The sequence below is a fragment of the Littorina saxatilis genome, linkage group LG7, assembly GCF_037325665.1.
Source record: "Littorina saxatilis isolate snail1 linkage group LG7, US_GU_Lsax_2.0, whole genome shotgun sequence".
Classification (NCBI taxonomy): domain Eukaryota; kingdom Metazoa; phylum Mollusca; class Gastropoda; order Littorinimorpha; family Littorinidae; genus Littorina; species Littorina saxatilis.
Genome location: NC_090251.1, coordinates 30,636,826 through 30,659,712, shown reverse-complemented (window position 1 = coordinate 30,659,712; position 22,887 = coordinate 30,636,826). Strand labels below are relative to the sequence as shown.

The window sequence follows — 22,887 nt, the reverse complement described above, 5'->3', positions numbered from 1 at the left end:
GATCATTAGAGTTAATGTGGAAGTAAACTGCATGCAAAAACAAACATCAAACCATTCAATAACTTGCCTCAGTAATTGTATTTTAAACTTTTGAACATTTTTACCACTTGTGACAAACAAACTTTTGCAATGAGTGCCTCTTTTCTTGAATTTTTTAGCCTGTTTTGTCTCAACTAATTAATAAAAACAAAGTAAATGTATGGTGTTTTTCTTTTGTATTGTTCCTTCACCGTAGTGTATTGCCATAACTGATCTTGAAAACAACAATTATCCAAACATGTTCAACCAATCAAAACACAACAAACTTAGAATACCCTTGTCCTCTCCAAAAAGAGCACATATTTTACAAAAAAATGAGCAATAGAGAAATGAAAAGAAAGTTGAACATTTATGAAGAAATAACAGACAGAGAAGCCATCCCACTAAAAAGAACAAGTGTTGACCTTAACGGCAGGGGTGAGTTTTGGCGCTCGCCCGCTCGCCCCCGGCGACTTCAAATCGCGTCGGGCGGGTTCAAAATTCCTCTAAAATCGCCCGCCTGGCGAGTTCAAATTTCGCTGAAGCACAAAGTCGTTAGGCAACGTAGTCAATCGGAACGGCCGGCGAACAAATATCTCTGCGGACGATCTCAAAATCTGTCACTTCTCTACTGCCCACTCATCCCCCCCCCTTCCCCCACTTTCAGAAGGACTCAGGACTACCACCAATCAAGGCCAGACACATTGGCTAGACAGCTACCCCCCTCTGCCTCACTTGACCGTGTCATCACCCCTCCTGTCTAACCCTTTCCTAACAATTTCACGAAATTTGAGCTTAATTGACCCAGAGATACAAGTCTTACCTGACAAACACCGACCGACTGACCGCCCGCCTCAAACAAACAAACAGACAGAGCAAATCCAGTAAGCCCCATTATACTAATGGCGGCTTAAAAAGACAGGAATAGTAAAACGAATCCACACCAACCAAAAACACAGTTTCATAGGAAAAGTAATTCAGCCACTAACCACATCAAATGTTTTCAGGATGAAGAAGAAAGATTAAAGAACCTAACGCATCAACCAAGATGAATTAATTAACTGCAGAAAGAACACCCCTAGGGGAAAAAAAGAAACTCTATTCCAAAGGGAATACAAACAGAACAACAAACAAACAGAATATGCATTGCCAATAGACAAATTCCAGAAATAACTCCGTTGGTTGTGGAAGTCCTGTTCACCCTTGGAAATGTTGAGGCAAACAAACCCGCTTGACAATCAGGGGCGGATCACATCATTTTTAAGGGGGGGGGGGGGTTTCCAAATTTCTTTTAGGGACAATTTGACGACGCAAAGCATTAGTTGAGGGCGCGAAATGGAACAATTGAGAGCAATGGGAGCCAAGAAACTCCCCTAAAAACTTCTAAAAACTAAATTTAAGAAGACAAATTTGGATCAAAACAAGGAAAGTTGACCGATCTGGTGGAACCTGAGCCAGCACATTACCCAACTACTTTCCAAAACCGTCATTTAGAAGACAAAGGCTGGCTCCTTGGGGGGTCCGGGGGCATGCCCCCCTGGAAAATTTGGATAAAAATCAAAGAAATTGGAGCAATCTGGTGCAACCTGAGCCATCGGTTTTTCTTTGTTTTCAAATTTTCTTTTTTCAAATTTAATTTTTTTTAGGCTGGGGGGGGGGACCCCAGAAACCCCCCCTGGATCCGCCCCTGACAATGAAGTCAAGTGATCGACTGACATCCCAGTGAAAATGAACTCCAATTTTTGTTTTGTGCACTGTCTGGGCTTGATTGCCCCAGTATTTCCAAGGGTCAGCAACTCTTCCATAACCCATATAAGGGAGCTTAGGATTAAAAGTCAAGAACATGTACTGCTAATTAGGGAGAAATTTGAGAATGAAAGTCGGTCCAACACAAGTATCCTCACTGAAACCCAAGAAATAGGATATATATAACTTCACAATGGAAGTGTGTGTTTCATCAACTGACCTAGTCCAGGATTGAAAGTCTAGATTATGATTTGCTAATAAGATGAAGAATGAAGATTAATAATTCAGGCCACCAAACACAGGAAATAGAAGTTTTGAAGAGAAAGTTTATATTTTGTCAGCCGACCAAGCCCAGTGATTAAAAGTTGAATTTACCAAGGCAAAGAAAATGGAGGCGCTACTTTAGAGAGACCAAAACCGTTCAAAACCTGCTGTTATTTGTCAGCCATTCCAAAATCTGTTGATGATATACCTTCTATTTCGCCCACTGCTTCTTCTTCGCCAACTTTCTTCAATTCTGTTGTCAAAATTTCCACACACAAAAAGGTGAGGGGAAATAGTTATTCAGGTACTAATATCAACCAAACACAGACACTAACGGACAGATCGACACACACACTGATGCATGTGCACATGTTGGTGAGAGCCCATGCACACATACACAAACACACACACACACAAGCTTGCTATCAGAAAATGTCCAGTGATGGTCAAGAAAAGCAAATGCTTGTACAACTCACCTTTGTCATACATAAAATATGAATAAGAAGCATTGAATTAACTACTGCTCTAGCTCCATAAACGTTCAAAAACATTCATACATTCCTACTCATCAACCCCACTGTAACCTTGAAAATGTACCAGGGTGAGCCAGACTTGGGTCATTACTGGTGGTCATGTAACCCTGGATGTTTGTGAAATGTCAAAGCTCCTAGTTACCTTCAAAAAGAAAATGATTATTTTTTTCTCCCAAACTTGACCCCTTCAAATTTGATGAAGGCCAAGTTGTCTAGCATTAGATCTGGAGGTCATCAAACCATGAAAGCGTGTGAAGTTTCAAAGCTGTAGCTTCAATAAAGTCAGAAAAAATAATTACTTTCCTGTTTTCTTCACCCAAACATAACCCTGCTGTGACCTTGTAATTCAGTTAGGGTCAACTAAGCTTGTCTCATTCCTGAAGGTCATCAAACCAGGGAAGTTTTGCGAAGTTTCAAACATGTCTGAAAATGTTTGTGGTTGTTTTTTTCAACCAAATTTGACCCCGCCATAACCTTGAAATTTGATGAGCGTCAAACAGAATTATGCCTTGTATGTAGGTAACTAAAACCTAGAGGTAAAGTTCAAATGCTCTGGCCATCATATAACTTCTGAGAAAATGAGAATGTTCAATGTTCTTAACCTGAACTCAACCCTGCCATGACCTTCAACATTGTCATTGACGACCCGCTCATGGCTTGTCACAAGGCCTAAAACTCCTCATCACTAAGATCCTTGTGATTACTCAGGTGAGTCAAAAAGCATAAATCAATCAATGAAGCTTATATCGCGCATATTCCGTGGGTACAGTTCTAGGCGCTCTGCAGTGATGCCGTGTGAGATGAAATTTTATACGGCCAGTAGACTGCAGCCATGTCGGCGCATATTTACCTTTCACGGCCTTATTCCAAGTCACACGGGTATGGTAGACAATTATTAACTGTGCCTAAGCAATTTTGCCAGGAAAGACCCTTTTGTCAATCGTGGGATCTTTAACGTGCACACCCAATGTAGTATACACGGGGGGTGGTTCGGACACCGAAGAGAGTCTGCACACAAAGTTGACTCTGTGAAATAAATTTCCGCCGAACCTGGGATCGAACTCGCGCTGACAGCGGCCAACTGAATACAAATCCAGCGTGCTACCAACTGAGCTATATCCCCGCCCCATACAAGATATTAGGTCCAAATTACTTGTTCCAGAGTTATCCATAAATACACAAAATACCCCCCAAATATAGTCAAAATAACAAGCAGGGCTAACACACAAAACAAAGTGAAAAACCTGAGAGGCCAGGGTCCACGGCGGCGGCCCCCAGAAGCTGAGGCTTTTTTTTTAATTATCTTGTAGGAACAAAGAACAAAGTTTTACTTCAAGAAACCCAGTTTTCCGGTTTTAAAAGTTTTCAAATACCGGATTTCCGGTGAGAACCGGAAAGGTGTTAGCCCTGAACAAGAGAAAAAGCTAACGCCTCTGGATGACAAAGACACATATACTTCAGTTTTGAATCAAGGAAAGTGACGTTAACAGTAACACAGCCCTTCTGTTCCCAACAGTAGTGACAGCACACTAAACAGTACGATATTTCTTTTCAGGGCAACCAGTGGTGTTACTGTCAGAAAAGTGTGAACAAATTGCATTTCTGTGTAAATTAACTCATCACAAAATTTAACCAAGAAAGTGATGGCAGGGATTTCAAAATTAACATAAAAATCACGAGTATCGCATGCTTCAACAACCATATACACACGAAGCCAACAAGGAAACAAAATATATGTACCTTCAGTTTCCCCTGTCATGCCTTCTGACTCTGAATAAGTGAAATAAGAAAATTATGAATTTGTGACAATTTCTCACAATTCACAAAGAGCTTCTGCTTCAAAGACATAACAACTAAACAAAACAAAAACACCAGCAAAATGTCTTTTTTGAAGAAAAAAAAGTATACTTCAAGGAATAAAAATAGGAAGAAAGGAAGCACACTTATTTTCAAGAAACATACACAAGGACCACAAATCCTAACATTTTTGTGTGTGTTAGATGTCAGGCTGACACATTCTATCATATAAATGGTCAACTTTTCAAACAAAATGGCCAACCTGTTGTCCTTTCCCTACTGAAATAAACTAGAAACTGCCCTACTAGATAACTAATTACAACCAAAGAAAGTCTCCTGCCTTCAAATGGAACGATCTTGTACCATTCTAACGTTTTAAAACCCACAATAGCAAAGTTAACGCTTCATCGACTCCCCTTCGCAATGATACAGTGACCTTGAAATTTAAAAAAGTTCAAACACACTTTTAGGTCATGTCTGGGGGTCATGAACCCCTGGAAGTTCCTCAAGCTTCAAAGCTTTAGCTTCAGAAACTGTCCGAAAACACCTCAGCGTTAATTTTGTTCTTCTTCTGATTGCTCAGGTGAGTCAAAACCACTCTCTCACCTGGTCCAATCAGCCCAGCATCCTCAGGGAACGTGGACTCTGGCCGGTCCTCTCCGACAGCCGCCGCTTGCCCGCCTTCTGTGGCCTTTTCCCCCTGTGCCTGGCGGTTCTGTTCGCGAGTTGCTTTGATCTTGTCCGCATCTGCGCAGTTCCCAAACAAAAGAGTTAATGCATGGACAGTATTAAAAGCGTTAATGTCTGAATGAAGACATTGCTTTTTTGTTTATACTGGTACCTTGTTTAATGGTACGGTGGAACATCTCTGTCAAGACCCTCCATTAGAAGACTCCCTCAACTACCATTAAGACCTCATGTTCTCAGACTTTTGCCAATAATTGTCACCTAATTTACCTCCATTATAAGACTCACCCTCTTTCAATACCTACATTTCACAGATATAAGGAAGTCATTACAAGGGTACAAGTGAGATCTTAAATAGGAATTGATGAACACATACAGCATGTATTGATACAGCGCTCAAAAACTCTACTTTATCTATCACAGAAAAGTTTGTGACTTACAATTTACTTGACTGCTCAATTTATTTCCATTCTAAATTGTAATTTACTAAATAGGACAGATCAACTTCACTCATGCAGAATCTTGAGCACAAAATAAACTGGATGTTATACTCTCTGATTTGCAAATGATTGTTTGGATCATTTTATCTAAACAAGACAGATAGAGAAACAGCAAATAGTTTCTTTTATATCTTGTCAATGTCTTACACAATTTCAGTCATTTGAAATTTAGTTGCCATAACCAATAATCTTGAACTAATTAACCTGTGATTAGCTGAAGCTCTCAGAATAAAAAGTGGTAAAAGACTCAGTTAGCCTTTTCTCCACCCCACACAATTAAACAATGAAGTGCAAATTACAATCAATCACTGAAAACTCGCATTTCTTTTTCTTTTTTTCCTATCTTCCACACCACACCACCCACACACAGGGAAGGGAAACACCATAGCGGCCAAACCAAACAAGTACAGTGGTACCTGTGATATGAGGCCCCTCCAGCGAGAGGACACCTCCCAATAAAGGACACTTTCTATGGTCCCTTTGTCTCTAAACTGGTATTTAAATATACCTGTCCCGTTCAATATTAGTTTGGTCCTGATGATGTCGACCTTGCATCACAGGTACCACTGTACATAAAAAAACTGTAAACACTTCTGAAACACCAGTCAAAGGCTTACAGCAGAATCATAGTACATATACCAGAACTGAGGGAGACAAGAATCGTTCCACCCGGGGTAAGGGTTGAGGAGGTGGTAGGTGTACAGTGTTGCTCTCAGGCGTCAGTCTTTGGTCATTGACGCGCATTTTGTTCATCTGACGCATTGTTCAGACCCATGGCGGGTCAACTGTCCAATATTGTTCATCTGACGCATTGTTCAGACCCATGGCGGGTCAACTGTCCAATATTGTTTACATTTAGGAGCTCTAGTTTCTGACTGTACAGTTTTGTCATAAAATAACAAACCCAAAAAGTATTGTACTCGTGTGTTAACGAAGACGATACAAATCACAATGTTCGACATTTCCACCCTTGGGTCTTCCTCGGGAACACAAAACACAAAACAAAGCGGATAAAAGAAGAGGACAGACGACAGAATAGAAAGAGGAGCTACAGATGTAACAATTGAATTCACGTACCAAAACAAACGGACAGAGGAGTAAGGGAGGCTATTCTAGATTCAGAAAACCCTAGGGTCGAAACGTCAAACAATGTGATTTGTATCGTCTTCGTTAACACGCGAGAACAGTATTTTTTGGTCTTTTTATTCCTCGCTCTCCCACACAGTCACCATTGTTCTGCTTTCATCATCATTCTTTTATCGCCAGGCATTTGGACATATACATATTTTAAGTCCAGGTTCAACTGAGCCATTGTCCTTTGAGTCTGGGAACAACACTGGGAGTGTAGGTTTTTGGATGCATGCAAATATAGTGACATGCATTATACAGAAACACTGCAAAGGCTGTCATGATAGCGTGACATGCTCTTTATTTTACATATCTGCATGCTCTTTTGTGTTCAGCAAGAGTAGTATTCAGACAGTATATGTTCAGTAATGTAAAGATGACATTGCGGCAGTGTGCAAGTGTCAAGGGAAAAAAGATGATAGTATATAGTGTATGACAGTTTCATAACTATGTGCAATAGAGGTGCACACGTTCGTCTTAATTAACTGTGAGGGCATTAAACAAAACTGATCATCTACATACTTGTCTTTTAAACTGCTGTCTTAATCTCATAAATGGCCAATTCGACTGTCCTTTCAGATTTGTAACAGAAATAATGTTCAGACATTATTCATCTCCAAAATTAACAGTTAATGAACGCAATCAGTTTGAATAATAAGTAGGCTGTCATTATTCCTCAAAAGAATCCTTCAAAAAACATCACTTTAAAGAAGATTACCAAACCTGCTGCACTACTTAAGAATTCTCAGATTATTTCATTACTTAGCACTGATTATCATCATTAACAGACATTCTCACACAGAACATAAGGAGACATTTGACACTGTAACATGCTCGTACCCCCCCCCCCCCCACCCCCAAAGCAGACTGTAATTGAAAAACAGGTGCAGTGGTGCAAGTTGGAATTCACTCTGGTGTCAACAAATTCAATTCAAATATGCTGAAAAGAGTGCATGCATGGCAAGAATAGATGATGTTGGAAAATAACTCTGTCAGGTTTGCATGGGCTGTGAGAGATCAAGTGAACACTCTTGCTTTTTATTGGGGCAAACTTTTCTACATGACATTTGAGGCCAGACATGCAGTCACTGACGAGGGATGTGTCTGAAACATGTGGACAAGGAGCAAATATGGACAGTTTACCTCACAAAACGCAAGAGTATTCACCCTCTCACAACCCATATTAGGCACACACAAAAAAATAGTCTGTTTACGGTAACCCGACCGACCCTATTTTTTTCGCGTGACCCTAGACTTTTTTTTGGCATTTGGGAAAAAAAAAAAAAAAAAAAAAAAAAGAAGTTTTTTTTGCAAAATAACGTAAAAATATGGTTTTTTGGAAAAAAAAAAAAAAAAAAAAAAAAAATCCCGACCTACCGACCCTATTTTTTTGGCATATGTTACCGTAAACAGACCTTTTTTTTTTTTTGCCTTACAAACCCAACAGAGTTATTTCCTGAGTTTGTCTCTCAAGAACTGCAAAACACCATGCATGCGTGGTAAGGAGACAGTGACTGTAAAGAACAGCATGAAATCACTCTCAAGACTCCACAAGGGTTATACACTCACGAGCTTTCATTTCATCGTCCCATTCTATTTCGTCATCAAGCACTACAAAGATGATACATATCAACGATGAATGATAAATTTGCATCATAAATATTCACAATGAAAAGAATTTCTGACAAAACACATTTCTAGAATTTTAGAAGCACAGCAAAAGGCTACATAAAACATTCATGAAATTTCAATCCCCAGTTCTTTCCCCTCCCGTCCCCCCAGATTTTAAGTCAGTCTGCAATTTGCTGTGTTTTCAGAGATAAATCAGAACAAAAAGCAAGCTATAAGCAAGGACTGAAGTAGTGTTGTTTTTTCTAAAGGGCCAGTACAAGTAATAGAAACAATTAAGATTTCACATAAAGCAGATACAGAGGCTTAAGAATACAAAGACGGTCATGATTTACCTTCTGAAAGGACTACAATGCAGTAAAGAAAATAAACAAAAAATGTTATACAAGTATACAAATTATGAACTATAGCAACAGACTAGCCGATGTTTCTTCGATCTAAAATATTCAAGATATTTGCATAAACTAAAGCCAAAGACTAGCCGATGTTTCTTCGATTTAAAATATTCAAGATATTTGCATGAACTAGAGCAAAAGACTAGCCAACGTTTCTTCGATCTAAAATATTCAAGATATTTGCATAAACTAGAGCAAAAGACTAGCCAATGTTTTTTCAATCGAACATATTCAAGATATTTGCATGAACTAGAGCAAAAGACTAGCCAATGTTTCTTCGATCTAAAATATTCAAGATATTTGCAGGAACTAAAGCAAAAGACTAGCCAACGTTTCTGAAATCTAAAATATTCAGGATATTTGCATGAACTAGAGTAAATGACTAGCCAATATTTCTTCTAGTTCTATCTAAAATATTTGAACATTTGCTTCCTCTCTCCAGTGAGAACATGATACAATCAATGTGCAGGCCTGTTTTCAAATAACTGCAATCTTTGTCAGAAGGAAGACGCCTTACCGGCTATTGATTCTATATCAAATCTTAAGGTGCACTGTCACATTCTTCTATAGCTCTACTAATGTCTCTGAACATTCGGAAGCAGAGACTACTATATGTAGGTGAGTATATATTAAGCCCAGTTTTTTTCTTTTGTTATCATAACTTGCAGTAAGTTGAAATTGGCATCTAAGGATTAAAATGGACTCATGCAGGACTCATTTGATGCTAGTTGAGTTATATCATTAGTAACCTCAATGTTAGATCTTAAATGTCAAAACAGCAAAACTCAACACATAAAGAAAACAAGTCGCGTAAGGCGAAATTACTGCATTTAGTCAAGCTGTCGAACTCACAGAATGAAACTGAACGCACTGTAGTTTTTCACCAAGACAGTACAGCTTCGTCAATCCCCGCGAGAAGGAAATCGCTCACCTTCCACGTGCAAAACGCAGTGAAATTATTACGCCAGAATAACGCGGTGCTAAGCAGGAAAGCGCGCTTTTCTGTATTTTTTTTTTAAACTTTCGGAGCTTGTTTTGAATACAACCTATCATATCTATATATTTTTGGAGTCAGGAAATGATAAAGAATAAGATGAAATCATTTTTGGATCGATTTCTTAAATTTTTATCGTAAGACTAATTAATCTGTTTTCGTTAATTGTGATCACATTTTAAGCATTATAGTTAGTAAAAAAAATAAAAGCTACATTTCAGGGAAAAAAAAGGCTCAAGAATCTTATCAGCATTTTCTAATCATAGCAATCAGTGTATGCCTGGCCATCTCTAGCTATTGACTGTAAATTAAGCTCTCATTGAGGTAACACAAAACTCATGTAATGTTCTTCTCACCTGCAGAAGTAGGGGGCAAGTCAGCCAACTGACCATCAACGTTTTTCAGCTTGGTGTCGTAAAACGCACGCAGTTTGTTCATGTCGGCCTGCAGCTTGCCGCGGTTGGTACGCTCTTCCTCCATCTCTGACTGCATTTCTTGCATCTTCTCCTCATACTCCTGCAACAATCATGCAGCCAGGTTAGTTGTCAGAAAGCTCTTTTAATATTTAAATTGCTTTTCTGTCCTTGGTTTTTGAGTAAGTGCCCAGACCTGCACATGACTGCCTCTTCCCATTTCTTCTACATTCTTGTAACACCAGGCTAAAGCTGATTGCTGAGAAATCTTAAGAACTGTTTTACTACCATTCACAAATCAAGCTGCTCATAACTTTTTGCTGAGAAAGTGCATAGCTGCACTAGTTGAACCAATTAACAGAAACAAACACAATCAATATTGTCTGTATTTGCAGCACTTTTTTTTGCTATCTGATCTCGTCATTTACATTCTGTTTTCATTTGCTAATACGGTGGTACTTGCCATGTGTGACCCATGTGTTATCTAAAAAGAACACGTCCTGCACTGAAGGGACACTTTGGGCTATTTCACAGGTATCCTTTCGTCACAGGTACAGCAGTCCCTCTCATGAACGGACACCCTTGGGCCATAGCAAAACTGTCCGTACATTGCAGGTGTCCGGTCACGGGAGGGGTGACCACACCACCCCCTCCCCCATACACTCACACAGAGACACACAAACAACAGGATTGAGTCTATGATAATCACTTCTTGTGGCTACTAAACAAAAACAATAAACTCCTAATACTTCTTTAAACGTTCTGTAAAAAGGATTTGTATAAAGAGTGTTGAAAAGAAGAGATAAAATAAATCCTCAAGGCAGTGAACACACTCACCATGCACTGACATACGAAAGCAGCCACACAAACACAGCACAGAGGAGCGTGTGCAGATGCTTTGCAAGAATAAGCTTGAAAACCAGTTTGAATAAATAGCAGCAGATAGAGCTGCATGTCATAATCATGTAATTTATTTTTTTCTTGTCTGGCTTTATTGACTGCATGCCGATCATGTGGCATGGCAGTGACTTTTCACTCTTCAGTCGGAAATACACTGTACATAACACAGCTCCCATTCTCCCTCACTAATGCCTACCCCAAGCCGTGACAACTGATGCTTGGAAATTGTGTGGAAGAGTACACCTCTCTATTTCTCTCCAATGCTCTTCCTGCTGACATGCAGTGACACCGGACACCCCACAGAGTTTAGCCAGCTACCCTCCACCCCCCCTCCCTTCCTCTCTCTCTCCCTCCCTCCAGCCATGTACTGTTGGGGGCTGTGGCCAGAGAGGCCAGCTGCACTGTTCACTCAGAGCAAAACCAGTTGACAGTGTCGTAACTTTTGACAAAGCAAGACAACTGAAGGGTTCATAGATTAGGCAACCGACTCACTGGTCAAGGCTGAGGGGAAACAAGAGTATCTTGTCAATGAAAGAGGTTAGGCCTACACACAGACACACGATGCTGAGAACTGTGGCCGGTTTTTCACTCACTTTCGCTCAGGACCTTCATCGACTGTGGTTTCTGTTGTTTACGTCCAACAGACAAGAATAAAGAGCTCAGTGCAGTTTCATGTTGGCATCTTCGCATGTACTCCACTCCTGACCAAAACTACCCCCCTCCTCAGTGATGGGTACACGTGCACTCAAGTTATCAGTGACTGTCATCACGCCATTGCGGCTGTGATCTTTGTACCAAGAACCGGACTGCTCTGTTATCGATTTTGTTGTGGTGAAAATTTGACGATGGTCTGTCCGTACATTGGAGGTATGACCTGCTGTTGGGACCGAAAATGAGTGTCCGCGTCCACGTTTTGCAGGTGTCCGTTTAAGGGGGGGCAAATATAGAAGGAAAACACTCCGTGCCGAGCAAATGTGTCCGTACATGTCAGGTGTCCGCTCACGCCGGGGGCCGTACATTGCAGGGACTGCTGTACGTCTGAAAATCTTCAATATTTCAAAAATTGTGAAGTGTGTAGCATAAAGCAAAACTGACCTGTCTGAGTCGTTCTTTTTCCTCCACAAGGTCGTGTCGTATGTCATCGACATCTGAGTCCCGTCGTGATGCCGACTTGATGGCCTTGCCACCCTCTGATCACAGTAACATAGTAAGGTCAGCCAAAGTTTTATTTTTTGTCTTTTTACAAAACTTAATGAATGTCATCAAAGATAGTGGCTGGCTGTGTTAGCTCTGTAATCTTTGCTGTTATGCATAAAGTGTGAACTCTTGTCAGAGCAAAAAGTTTAATAAGCATGCAACACCAGCCACAATGAACTTCCAGAAAAAAAAGAAAAAAAAGAAAAACAGTTAGCGTCCTGAAGACCTTGTAAGGTCAATACGCTAACACAATCAGTGAGTGTTCTTTTTCTTTTCTTCTTTTGAACACAGAGAGAGAAAGAGAGAGAGAGAGAGAGAGAGAGAGAGAGAGAGAGAGAGAGAGAGAGAGAGAGAGAGAGAGAGAGAGAGAGAGAGAGAGAGAGAGAGAGAGAGAGAGAGAGAGAGAGAGAGAGAGAGAGATTTGGAATATAAAGCAAAATCACCTACAACATTTTTTTGTTTTTTTAAACAGGCTAAAATAAAATGTTTAGAACTATTTTTTTTCTAAAGCTAAGTTTGTCAACCAGTTAGTCACACAAAAATTGCAATGCAAAATGAAAGTTGACAAAATTTAGAAAAAAATCTATCAAGGAAACAAACATTATTTAAAATGTTCTTTAGGGTGAAAATAACACCCCACCCAAAACATTGCCGTTTGTTAAAGAAAAAGACACAATAGGTTTGAAGTAAACCATAATGAAAAAAAATGTTACAAAGTAAATACCGTATTTTCCGGGTTAAAAGGCGCTACAGCGCATAAGGCTGTAAACATTTTTTTTTAATCCAGTCACCCATTGGGCGCAGGGGGCCGATAGGGCGCACCAAAATTGAAAAAGTATACCGGTAACAAACGGTTGAAGAATGAAAATAAGCCGCACATCAAAGGAAGAATACAGCGTGGAAATATGTGTGCTCTGTGTGTGCGGCGAGATCAAAGGCAGGTCCATTGTGATAGCTGGGTTGCCTTGTTTATAGACACTGACCTTCTTCCCAGGGGTCAATGACCCAGTTTTAGCTATGAGAGGTGGTTCCCCTGTCATATCTGAGAGAGGAAACACTTCCTGCACCGGGGTCAGTGACCGAGTTTAACCTATGGGGCGGTCTCTTTGATGTCTTGAGAGGAAACTTGGCCAGGGTAGTACCTAGTAGCTGAAACATGCATTATCACAAGTTGTTTGACTGGTACTCAGGCGATCTCTTTGATTTTGTTATACAGGCAAATCCAGCTAACTCACAAACGGTTAAGTCAAAAATTCGCTTAGCACACAAAGAAATTCTGGTCCGGAATTATCCCTCTTTATCTATGTGTACAAAGTACCCTGAGCTCGAAATGGGATTTCTCTTACGTAAGTCGAAAGACGGATAGCACACAACAGAAAGTCAGTCCCAAAGACAAAGTTTACTCTATATTTACTACAGCAACTCGAAACACGAAACTTGGCGTCTCACACTAGCGCATTGTGTAACCTTATTCCCTTCTTCTCTACACGGACGCCACACCGACTGGTCAGTCGGCACGCAATAAAGTAGGAGTAAGGAGAATTATCCAACTCCAAGAAAACATTCTGAAAAAGGTGGGGAAGTGGTGACAAGGCAGTGAACGCACTCACCATGCACTGACATCATACGAAAGCAGCCACACAAACACAGCACAGAGGCAGAGGCAGGTGTGCAGATGCTTTGTGAGAATAAGCGTTGAAAACCAGTTTGAATAAAAAAAATTAAAAAAACCAGCAGATAGAGCCGCATGTCATAATCATTCTTCTTGTCTGGCTTTATTGACTGCATGCCGATCTTGTGGCAGTGACTTTTCACTCTTCAGTCGGACTGTACACAAACCGCTCTCACTCTCCCTCACTGACTACCCTAAGCCCTGACAACTGATCCTTGGAAATTGTTTGGAAGAGTACACCTCTCTATTTCTCTCCAATGCTCTTCCTGCTGACTTCAGTGACACCGGACACCCCACTGAGTTTAGCCAGCTACCCCCTCCCCCCCTCTCTCTCTCCCCCCAGCCATGTACTGTTTGGTGCTGTGGCCAGAGAGGTGTCACCGGCTAATTGAGGCCAGCTGCACTGTTCACTCAGAGCAAAACTAGTTGACTGTGTCTAACTTTTGACAAAGCAACACAACTGAAGGGTTCACAGATTAGGTAACCGACTCACTGGTCAAGGCTGCAGGGAAACAAGAGTATCTTGTCAATGAAAGAGGTTACACAGATACGCGATGCTGAGAACGGTGGCCGATTTTTCACTCTCTTTCTCGGAGGGCCTTCATCATTGCAGGGACTGCTGTAAAGAAATGCTTGCTCAGAAACTAACTCTTTTTGCATTGAAACATGCACCAGAACTGGTGGACACCATCGACAATGTCAAACATGAAATCGAAGCAGTTTGCTTGAGGAAACGGTCGTCAGCAACTCAAACTTCTCTGTTTTCTTTTTTTAAGAAAATCTTAGCTAACTTTCTTTGTGGCTCCGCCCCCTCCCTCTGTAAGGACCCCCCTCCATAAGGACCGATTTTTGTCAACATTTTCAAGGTCGCTAGAGAGGGGTTCCACTGTACTATGACCAAGTCGAAATTTCGGATAGGACACAATAACAATTCGGTCCCTTCAATTTCGTCTTATCCGGATTTGCCTGTACAAGGCGCAGGGGTCAAACTCCACGAAAAAAAGGTCGTGCCTTATGACCCGGAAAATACGGTACTAACATTTGTAACCCTTGAACATTTCATTACATTTCACTGCCACCGGTGCTTAATATTTGTACTGCGAGAAAAATTAGGAAAAGTCAGTCTTTCAGTTGTTGTTGTTGCATGCATATATGTGCTCTTACTTTTGAGTTTTGTTCATATTGCTGTGTTTCTTTGTTTTTTCTTCGAACTGAAAATCACTTTCTGAATTCTGACAATTCTTTAGTGCATGTACACAACTTCCATAGTAGCAAAGTGTCTGAAAAGACTTTGGTTATATTTTCTTTTTAACTCATCTCCACAATTTTTTAAATTTTTTTTTAAACCTCTTTATTATAAACTCTGGCCATCACTGAACTACCCACACACAGTGGAGAGTCACGATATTTAAAAATTTTAGTAATAAATTTTCATTTGATTAATATACTTACCCAACTCACATATAGCAATTAACCCATAGTTCAGTGCTGATACCGCTGTACGCGTCCCCTTAGCAACAAGGAAGACGCCTCTAAAAAAGAGTGACCGAGACCCGTAAGGGTATCCAGGCCAGCCCGTAAGGGAGGCTGCCTTCCATATGCGCGCGCATATGCCGCCATCTTGTCATTCTACACGAAGCCCAACTCACTACTTTTTTAGACCCCCATACCCCCCACAGCGGGGAGGCGGGAGGGAATAAACGATGTGAGTTGGGTAAGTATATTAATCAAATGAAAATTTATTACTAAAATTTTTAATTAAATTACATATCTTACCCAACTCACATATAGCAGATTGCTACTATAGGAGGAGGGTACTTACCAACTTAAGACCGCAGGACCTGCCCTGCAGCCACGAGAGCCGGCAAAGCCGCACTGCCATCTTGCCGCCTTGCAGCAATGTCTCTCAAATAAAAATTGATGAACACGTCCTCAGATTTCCAATAAGCCGCCGCCAGGACCTCTGATAGGCGCCCTGAGCGAAGCACGGCCACAGAAGACGCCCAAGCCCTCGCTTCGTGCGTCCTGGCTGACGTAAGAGGAAGCACCGCCCTGACCTCGCCAGACTGGCGTTGCCACCATCCATACGCTTGCTTAATGGTCAGTGAAACCCATTTAGTCAAGGTGACCTTCGAGATATCCTTCGCCCGCACAGTGTTGAGGGATATAAACAATAATTTCTGAGTTTCCGAGCGAATCGGCGAAGACCTAGACAGGTAGCTGCTTAACGCCCTGACAGGACAATTTGACAGATCGGGGTCTCCAGGAGCGAGTATATCGCTCAAGGGTGGAATACGAATGCAAGGCGAAGCCTGACCAGGCTCTTGATTTTTAGCGAGAAAATTAGACGTAAATCTCAAAGAGTAGGAGCCATCCCTCTCCAGGGAAACATCTTTAGCGAGACCAGAAAGAGCATGCACCTCGCTACCCCTCCTAGCCGTGGCAAGCAAGACCAAAAACAGAGTTTTTCTCGTCAAATTAGGTAAACTAGCCAACCGGAGAGGCTCAAAATCCTCCGATGCAAGGAAACGGAGAACCACAAACAGATCCCAGGCAGGGAGCTGTGATCTTGAGAGAGCTGCGTCAAGGGCAGCTCCCTTAAGCACGCTTGAAATGACACCGTCAAGATTGATCTTGCGACCGAGCTGTCTAAGAGTGGAAGAAATCGCAGACCTTCTAACTCGCAGTGAAGAAGGAGAGACCCCCCTACTAGCCAACCAAGAGAGGTGGTTGGCTACCTCCATGGACCTTGGGGAAAGATGTTGAACCTTATTCTCAGAGCACCACTTGGCCCATGCAGCCCAATGAGAAGAGTAAACGGAGCTAGTTGAGTCTCTGTGTGCTTTCTGTACCAGTTTCAGAGTTGTGGCCGAGGCCCCGGCACGACGCAGAGCGATTCTGACAGAATCCAGCCGTGAAGCTGCAACGCTTGCGGATTCTCGTGCGGGACCCCTGACCTGGGCTGTAACAGGTCGCCCCTTCGAACGCCTAGAGGAATGGGTGGGCGCACTGCCAGCCGCAGAAGGTCCGGATACCAGTGCTGGCTGGGCCAAAGAGGAGCGACCAGCACCAGTGCTGGTTTTTCCAGATCCACTTTTCTTACCACCTTCCCTAGCAGGCAAAACGGAGGAAAAGCGTAAGCCTGCAGATTTGTCCAATCCAGATCCAACGCGTTCACCGCCCACGCCAGAGGGTCCGGGAACGGTGAGACGAAAAGGGGAAGCCTGGTGGAGAATCTCGTTGCAAACAGATCTATGCAAGGCTTGTCTACTTGAACCCAAAGACGGTCCAACGCCTGGTGGGAGAGGGTCCATTCTGAATGCAGAACCTTGTCCCCCCGACTGAGGGCATCCGCCAAAACATTGAGCGTGCCCTTCAGGTACTTCGCTGAGAGAAGTATGTTGTGCGAGCTGCACCAAACCAACAGACGGCAAGCGCTCTCCGACAGCTTCTGCGAGCGTGTGCCCCCCTGCCGATTTATGTAAGCGGCCACAGTCGTATTGTCCGTGTGGACTTGAACATGACTGCCCCCCAGAAGAGGCAGGAAAGCCCGTAAACCCAGAGACACAGCCTCCAGCTCCAGCATGTTTATGTGCTGAGGAGCTAGGGAGAGATCCCACAGACCGGAGGCTGTCTGATCGGCCAGATGAGCACCCCAGCCTGTCATGGATGCATCTGTAACTAGAATGTTCTCCGGCGCCGGAGGAACGATCGGAACACCCTGAGAGACCCAGGGGAGCAGCCAAACACTTGTAGTGTTGCTGAACCAACTCCCCAGTCCTATGCGAACATTCCAGCCCTAAGAGGCTTGGTCCCACTGCCTCCTCAAAGCCACCTGAAACGGCCTCTTGTGGACCCTGCCTAGAGGCACAAGGGAAGCCATCGATTCCATCTGCCCCAGTAGGGAGGACAACTCCCGGGCCGTGGACACATTCTTTCCTTTCAACAAGCGAACCAAGTTCTGAAGCTTGTCCACCCTCTTTTGAGAGGGACGGACTAACCACTCCACCGTATCGAAATCCATGCCCAGGTAAGTGAAGCGTTGGGATGGTTCTAACTCTGACTTCCCTAGATTGACTGTAAAGCCCAGCTGAGCCGCCAGGTCGAGAACCCTCGCAGTCTGAGTTCTGCACATGTACTGATCCTGATGCAGATTCAACCAATCGTCTAAATACGCCCGTAGGCGTACCCCCTCTTGTCTGACAAGGGAGCAAAGCTGGCGAACGACCAGCGTGAAGATCCAGGGGGCCAGGGAAAGCCCGAAGGGGAGTGCCCGAAATTGAAACACTTTCTCGCCCCACAGAAAGCGCAGCCATTTCCTGTCTTGAACATGCATGAGCACTTGGAAATACGCGTCGGTGAGATCCACCGACGTGGCCCAATCTCCCGGACGCAGAGCTTCCCTTACAGAGAGTGGAGTCTCCATGACAAACTTGACTACCCGTAGGTATTTGTTCAGGGTGGACAGGTCCAAAACAGGCCTCCATGCCCCTGAGGCTTTGGGCACCACGAACAGCCTGCCGTAAAAGCCGAGGGACTCTCGATCTCGAACTTCCTCTATCGCACCCTTCAGGAGTAGGGAAGCCACCTCCGCATGAACGGCTGACTTGGCTTCCGGGTCCACGGGATATCTGAAAGGCGGAGGTATCCTGGACAGAGGTGCCTTCCCCTCTGCCCAGAGGAGACGGAATCCCGAACGCACTATTCCCAAAATCCACCGGCTGGACACCAGGCGTGTCCAGGCGGCCAAGGCCCTGGAGGGGCCACCCGCCGCCACCAAGGCGGGGGTTACTGGGAATAGTGGCTCGGGAGACCCTCATTGGGGGTGAGGCTTGTGCCCCGACCCCGAGAACCCCCAAAGGAGCCTCTCTTCTGGTAAGGCGCGCCTCGCCCCCTACCCCGAAAAGAGGTGGACTGATTTTGCATCTTGCCCCCCCCCAGACGAAGAAGGCTGAGCCTTATTCTGAGAGGTAGGCTTGCTCTGAACCTTCTGAAAGCCGTGGTGAGCAATCCTTGCAATAGCCAGATCCCTAGCGTCCTGGGTTTCCTTCTGCAAAGCGTCCAAAGAGGAAGCACCCAGCAGCGACCCTTCCGTAAAAGGAGATACCTTAAGTCTGTCAATGGTACCCCTGTCTCGGATCTTTGAACCCGCCAAAAAGGCAGTTCTGCGGGAATGCACAGCATGCCCATAAAGCCTGGCTGACAAGCTCAATTGTTCCTGAGAGACCCTGGCAAGCGTCGCCAACAGAGTTGTCACATCCTCCTGGGAGGCGTCGTAACGGAACTCAAACGGGTCTAACGATGAAGCGATAGACCTAGACAAAGAGCGTTGGAGAGAACTAGAGACGGAACCCAACTCGAGCAGAGATCTACCCGTCTCCTCCAAAGCCTGAAGAGCAGACTCCGTGTAAGGGACTATTCTATCCCTGGCATACCCGTCCTCCCGCAGAGAAAGCAGTTCCGGAGTCACCGGTAGAACTGATCTCGGCAAAGCAAAAGAGTCAAGTAGAGCGACGGGACGAACCAACAGTTTAGAGCTCTTTGAGAGCGCAGAACAAGGAACGTGTTGTCCCGCTTTAGCCAACCAGGGGCCCACCACCTCCGGCGCCTCCCCATGCTGTGACAACAGCGGAAAGGCATCGGACATAGCTCGACCTTTCGCAAAAACCTTCGACATCTCGACCGCCACAGAGGGGGACTCCCGGAATCGGAACGAACTTTTCGGTTCCTTAGCACTCCTGAAATCCCCTAAGGCAGAAGGAGGATGGACAAACTGAGATTTGTTCACGGCCACCTCCTCCTCGAGATATTTCGAAGCCACTCCAGCCGCCAGAGCCACCGCATCTGGCAACTGCCGTGGCAAAAAGAATCCAGCACCTTCAGCCTGAGAGGCGGCACCGTCATCCAGGTAGTCTTCGTGCCCTTCCGTGCACTCCGGAGGCTGGTCCCCGTACTGACTAACAGAGTCAAGTCCAGAGCCAGCCATACTACCACCAACTTCCTGCCCCCTGGGCGGAAGCAGATGCCTTTCAACCTGACCACAGTCTACTGACGAGGCGGGAAGAATAGGAACATCTGTTCGCTTGTCAGGGCCCTTAGCACCCACTGACACCCCGACTGAGCGGTGGATATCAGCCAGTGTTTCAGAACTTTCACCTGGGATTAGACCCGAGGCTACTCCCTCAAGACAACGCTCACGTGGAGTACACATACCTTGTGAAGAAGAACGGACACCGGCCGGAGACCCCACGGGAGCCTGAGAGATCCCATCCTGAGACGCATGCACGTCCGCCCTCGTAACAGTAGCAGAGGGAGGCAAACGCACACTGGCCAGCGACGACGTACCCCCGACACCTGCCGGCAGCGCACGTAGCTCCGCCTTAGTTGACGAAACTTCAGCCGCTAAGGCCGAAACCTGAGAGCTTAATGTCAAAAGCAAAGAAGCAAAGTCCGCAGATGCAAGCCCAGAACCTACAGGCGAGACATCCCCTACAACATGCTTAACCCCGAGCACGGGCTTCTCCGTAGGTTTAGCCGACGAACCGGAAACTCCGGGCACGCCAACAACAACATCACTACATTTTTTGGATTCTGAACCCGAAAGAGACACGGGCGTATCGCCGTGCGATTTAGAACTTCTAGAACTTTTCTTAACAGGAGAGGGCGAAGCAGCTACATGTTTAGATGTTGACCTCTTCCCGTCCGCATTGTCGGCCATGATGAAAACAACTCACAAACAAATTTGGAAAAAATTTTGTAAGTCCGAAAACAAGCCAACAATGCCGCCAAAATTCAGGTAAAAAATGGAAAGATCTCACCTCAACAGCAAATGCGAAGTCCGGAGACAAGAAGACACCAAGGGGAACACAAACCAGGTCTGGAAGACCAAGCAAGTAGGCTGAAACACAGCCGGAGCGTACCAAAAGCGACCAGCTCCACTGAGCGCTGAGAGTAGAATGACAAGATGGCGGCATATGCGCGCGCATATGGAAGGCAGCCTCCCTTACGGGCTGGCCTGGATACCCTTACGGGTCTCGGTCACTCTTTTTTAGAGGCGTCTTCCTTGTTGCTAAGGGGACGCGTACAGCGGTATCAGCACTGAACTATGGGTTAATTGCTATATGTGAGTTGGGTAAGATATGTAATTTAATGCACCATATACAAAAGTTAATGCTGCAAACTTTTGTTGCTGGACTGAGCCTGAAATTTTCAATTCATAAGACACCTACCCAGAACAGTGTCAGAAAAAAGAGTTGCAGTGCTTTGTGTCTCCAAATACATGTATCAAATGCAAACTTGAAGACAGAAAATTGCAGACCTTTTCCCTTAATGTGGACATTTGCAAACAAAGCAGGACTTCAAACAGTGAACTTAAGAGGGTGGTTGTCATACAGATGGGAATGTGGAGGGTGTGTACACTGAAGCAGATATAACCTTCCGAAGCATGGTTAGTAAGATCCAGGAAATAAATATCACTAAGGCAAGGAAACAGTCTCAGGCTGAGCCGCTACAACCAAGAGAATGCAGAGAACTCTGTGAAAGTAAAGAGCCATTTCAAACACTCAGTTGCACGTGAGATACGTCAAAAGTGACCTTGAAATTAGGTCAAGGTCAAAGAAAGTGCGAAACAACCGAGATCAAAGTAGGCAAAAAAGAGAACCAGGCATGCATTTTTTGTGATGGACACACTTTAGAAGAGATTGAAAGCAAATGTAAATGACTCAGAAAAGCAGTTCATATCATTCTTTTACAACTGCAGGTTTGTCTATTGTTTTAACCAATATTAGAAAAGACGACTGCAGCTTTATGCTATGTTATGCAGAGTTAAATATTCACAAAGAAATCTGCAAAGACACTTTGTTGAATAAACCCGAAAAGCAGATATATCAGCATTGAATGACATTAAAACCACGCAAGGCAACATGCAAATACTATGTCATTGCTTGTTGCAAGCCCTTGTGTCAAAAAAACTTTATCTTCTCTAAGTGGGCAACAAGAATTAAGACACCTTAAATTGCTCAGCGTCAACTCTCTGACACAGTTCCAATTCCTATTGCATGCAAAATACTCCCAAAGAAAAACTTGAAGTGTTACAGAAATCAAGAGAAGAAAAAAAAAGTAACGTTAGCTCTTAGACTCCAACAAAATTAACCAGGCTCTTACAGCTAGAGATCTATATTCCATGCAACTGAAGAAAGAGCTCAAAAAGAGATACAGAAACCCAAAATCTGTGTGAAAGAACCAGAAAACAAAGCCTGAAAAGGACAGCGGACAATCCCTAAATACACACCAGACCAGGCCACACCACGCCACGTCTATAGAGGACACTCTGGAAGATAGAACTCAAGAGATACACAAACCCAAAATCTGTGTGAAAGAACCAGAAAACAAAGCGTGAAAAGGACAGCGGACAATCCCTAAATACACACCAGACCAGGCCACACCACGCCACGTCTATAGAGGACACTCTGGAAGATAGAACTCAAGAGATACACAAACCCAAAATCTGTGTAAAAGAACCAGAAAACAAAGCGTGAAAAGGACAGCGGACAATCCCTAAATACACACCAGACCAGGCCACACCACGCCACGTCTATAGAGGACACTCTGGAAGATAGAACTCAAGAGATACACAAACCATGAATCTGTGCAAACAGGAACCAAAGAAAACAAAGTGTGAAGAGGACAGCGGACAATCCCAAAATCCACACGAGACCAGGCCATACCATGCCACGTTTATTTAATCAATTATTGAGGACACTCGTGGAAGAAAGAACTCAGAGATACAGAAACTAAGAGTCTGTGCAAACAGGAACCAAAGAAAACAAAGCGTGAAGAGGACAGCCAGTAATCCCAAAATCCACACCACGCCACATCTATAGGGGACACTCTGGAAGAAAGATCCATATTCCATGCAACATGCTCTTGAAGAAAGAACTCAAAGAGATACAGAAACTAAGAGTCTGTGCCAACAGGAACCAAAGAAAACAAAGCGTGAAGAGGACAGCCGGCAA

General features: G+C 43.9%; 1 protein-coding gene across 4 annotated transcripts in view; it reads right to left on the bottom strand.

Annotated features, from left to right (window-relative positions):
• Window positions 1–22,887, bottom strand: part of LOC138971149 (osmotic avoidance abnormal protein 3-like) — a 52,200-nt gene that overhangs the window by 12,125 nt on the left and 17,188 nt on the right. For 2 of the 4 annotated variants that reach the window (XM_070343780.1, XM_070343781.1), the window contains exons 8-12: window positions 12,100–12,194; window positions 10,048–10,207; window positions 8,243–8,284; window positions 4,965–5,105; window positions 4,302–4,331 (exon numbers count right to left, since the gene is read on the bottom strand). In XM_070343780.1, coding sequence (XP_070199881.1) covers window positions 4,302–4,331; window positions 4,965–5,105; window positions 8,243–8,284; window positions 10,048–10,207; window positions 12,100–12,194 — 468 coding nt within the window. The remainder of the gene's footprint in view (window positions 1–4,301; window positions 4,332–4,964; window positions 5,106–8,242; window positions 8,285–10,047; window positions 10,208–12,099; window positions 12,195–22,887) is intronic. The other 2 variants (XM_070343782.1, XM_070343783.1) reach the window with 2 other exon arrangements.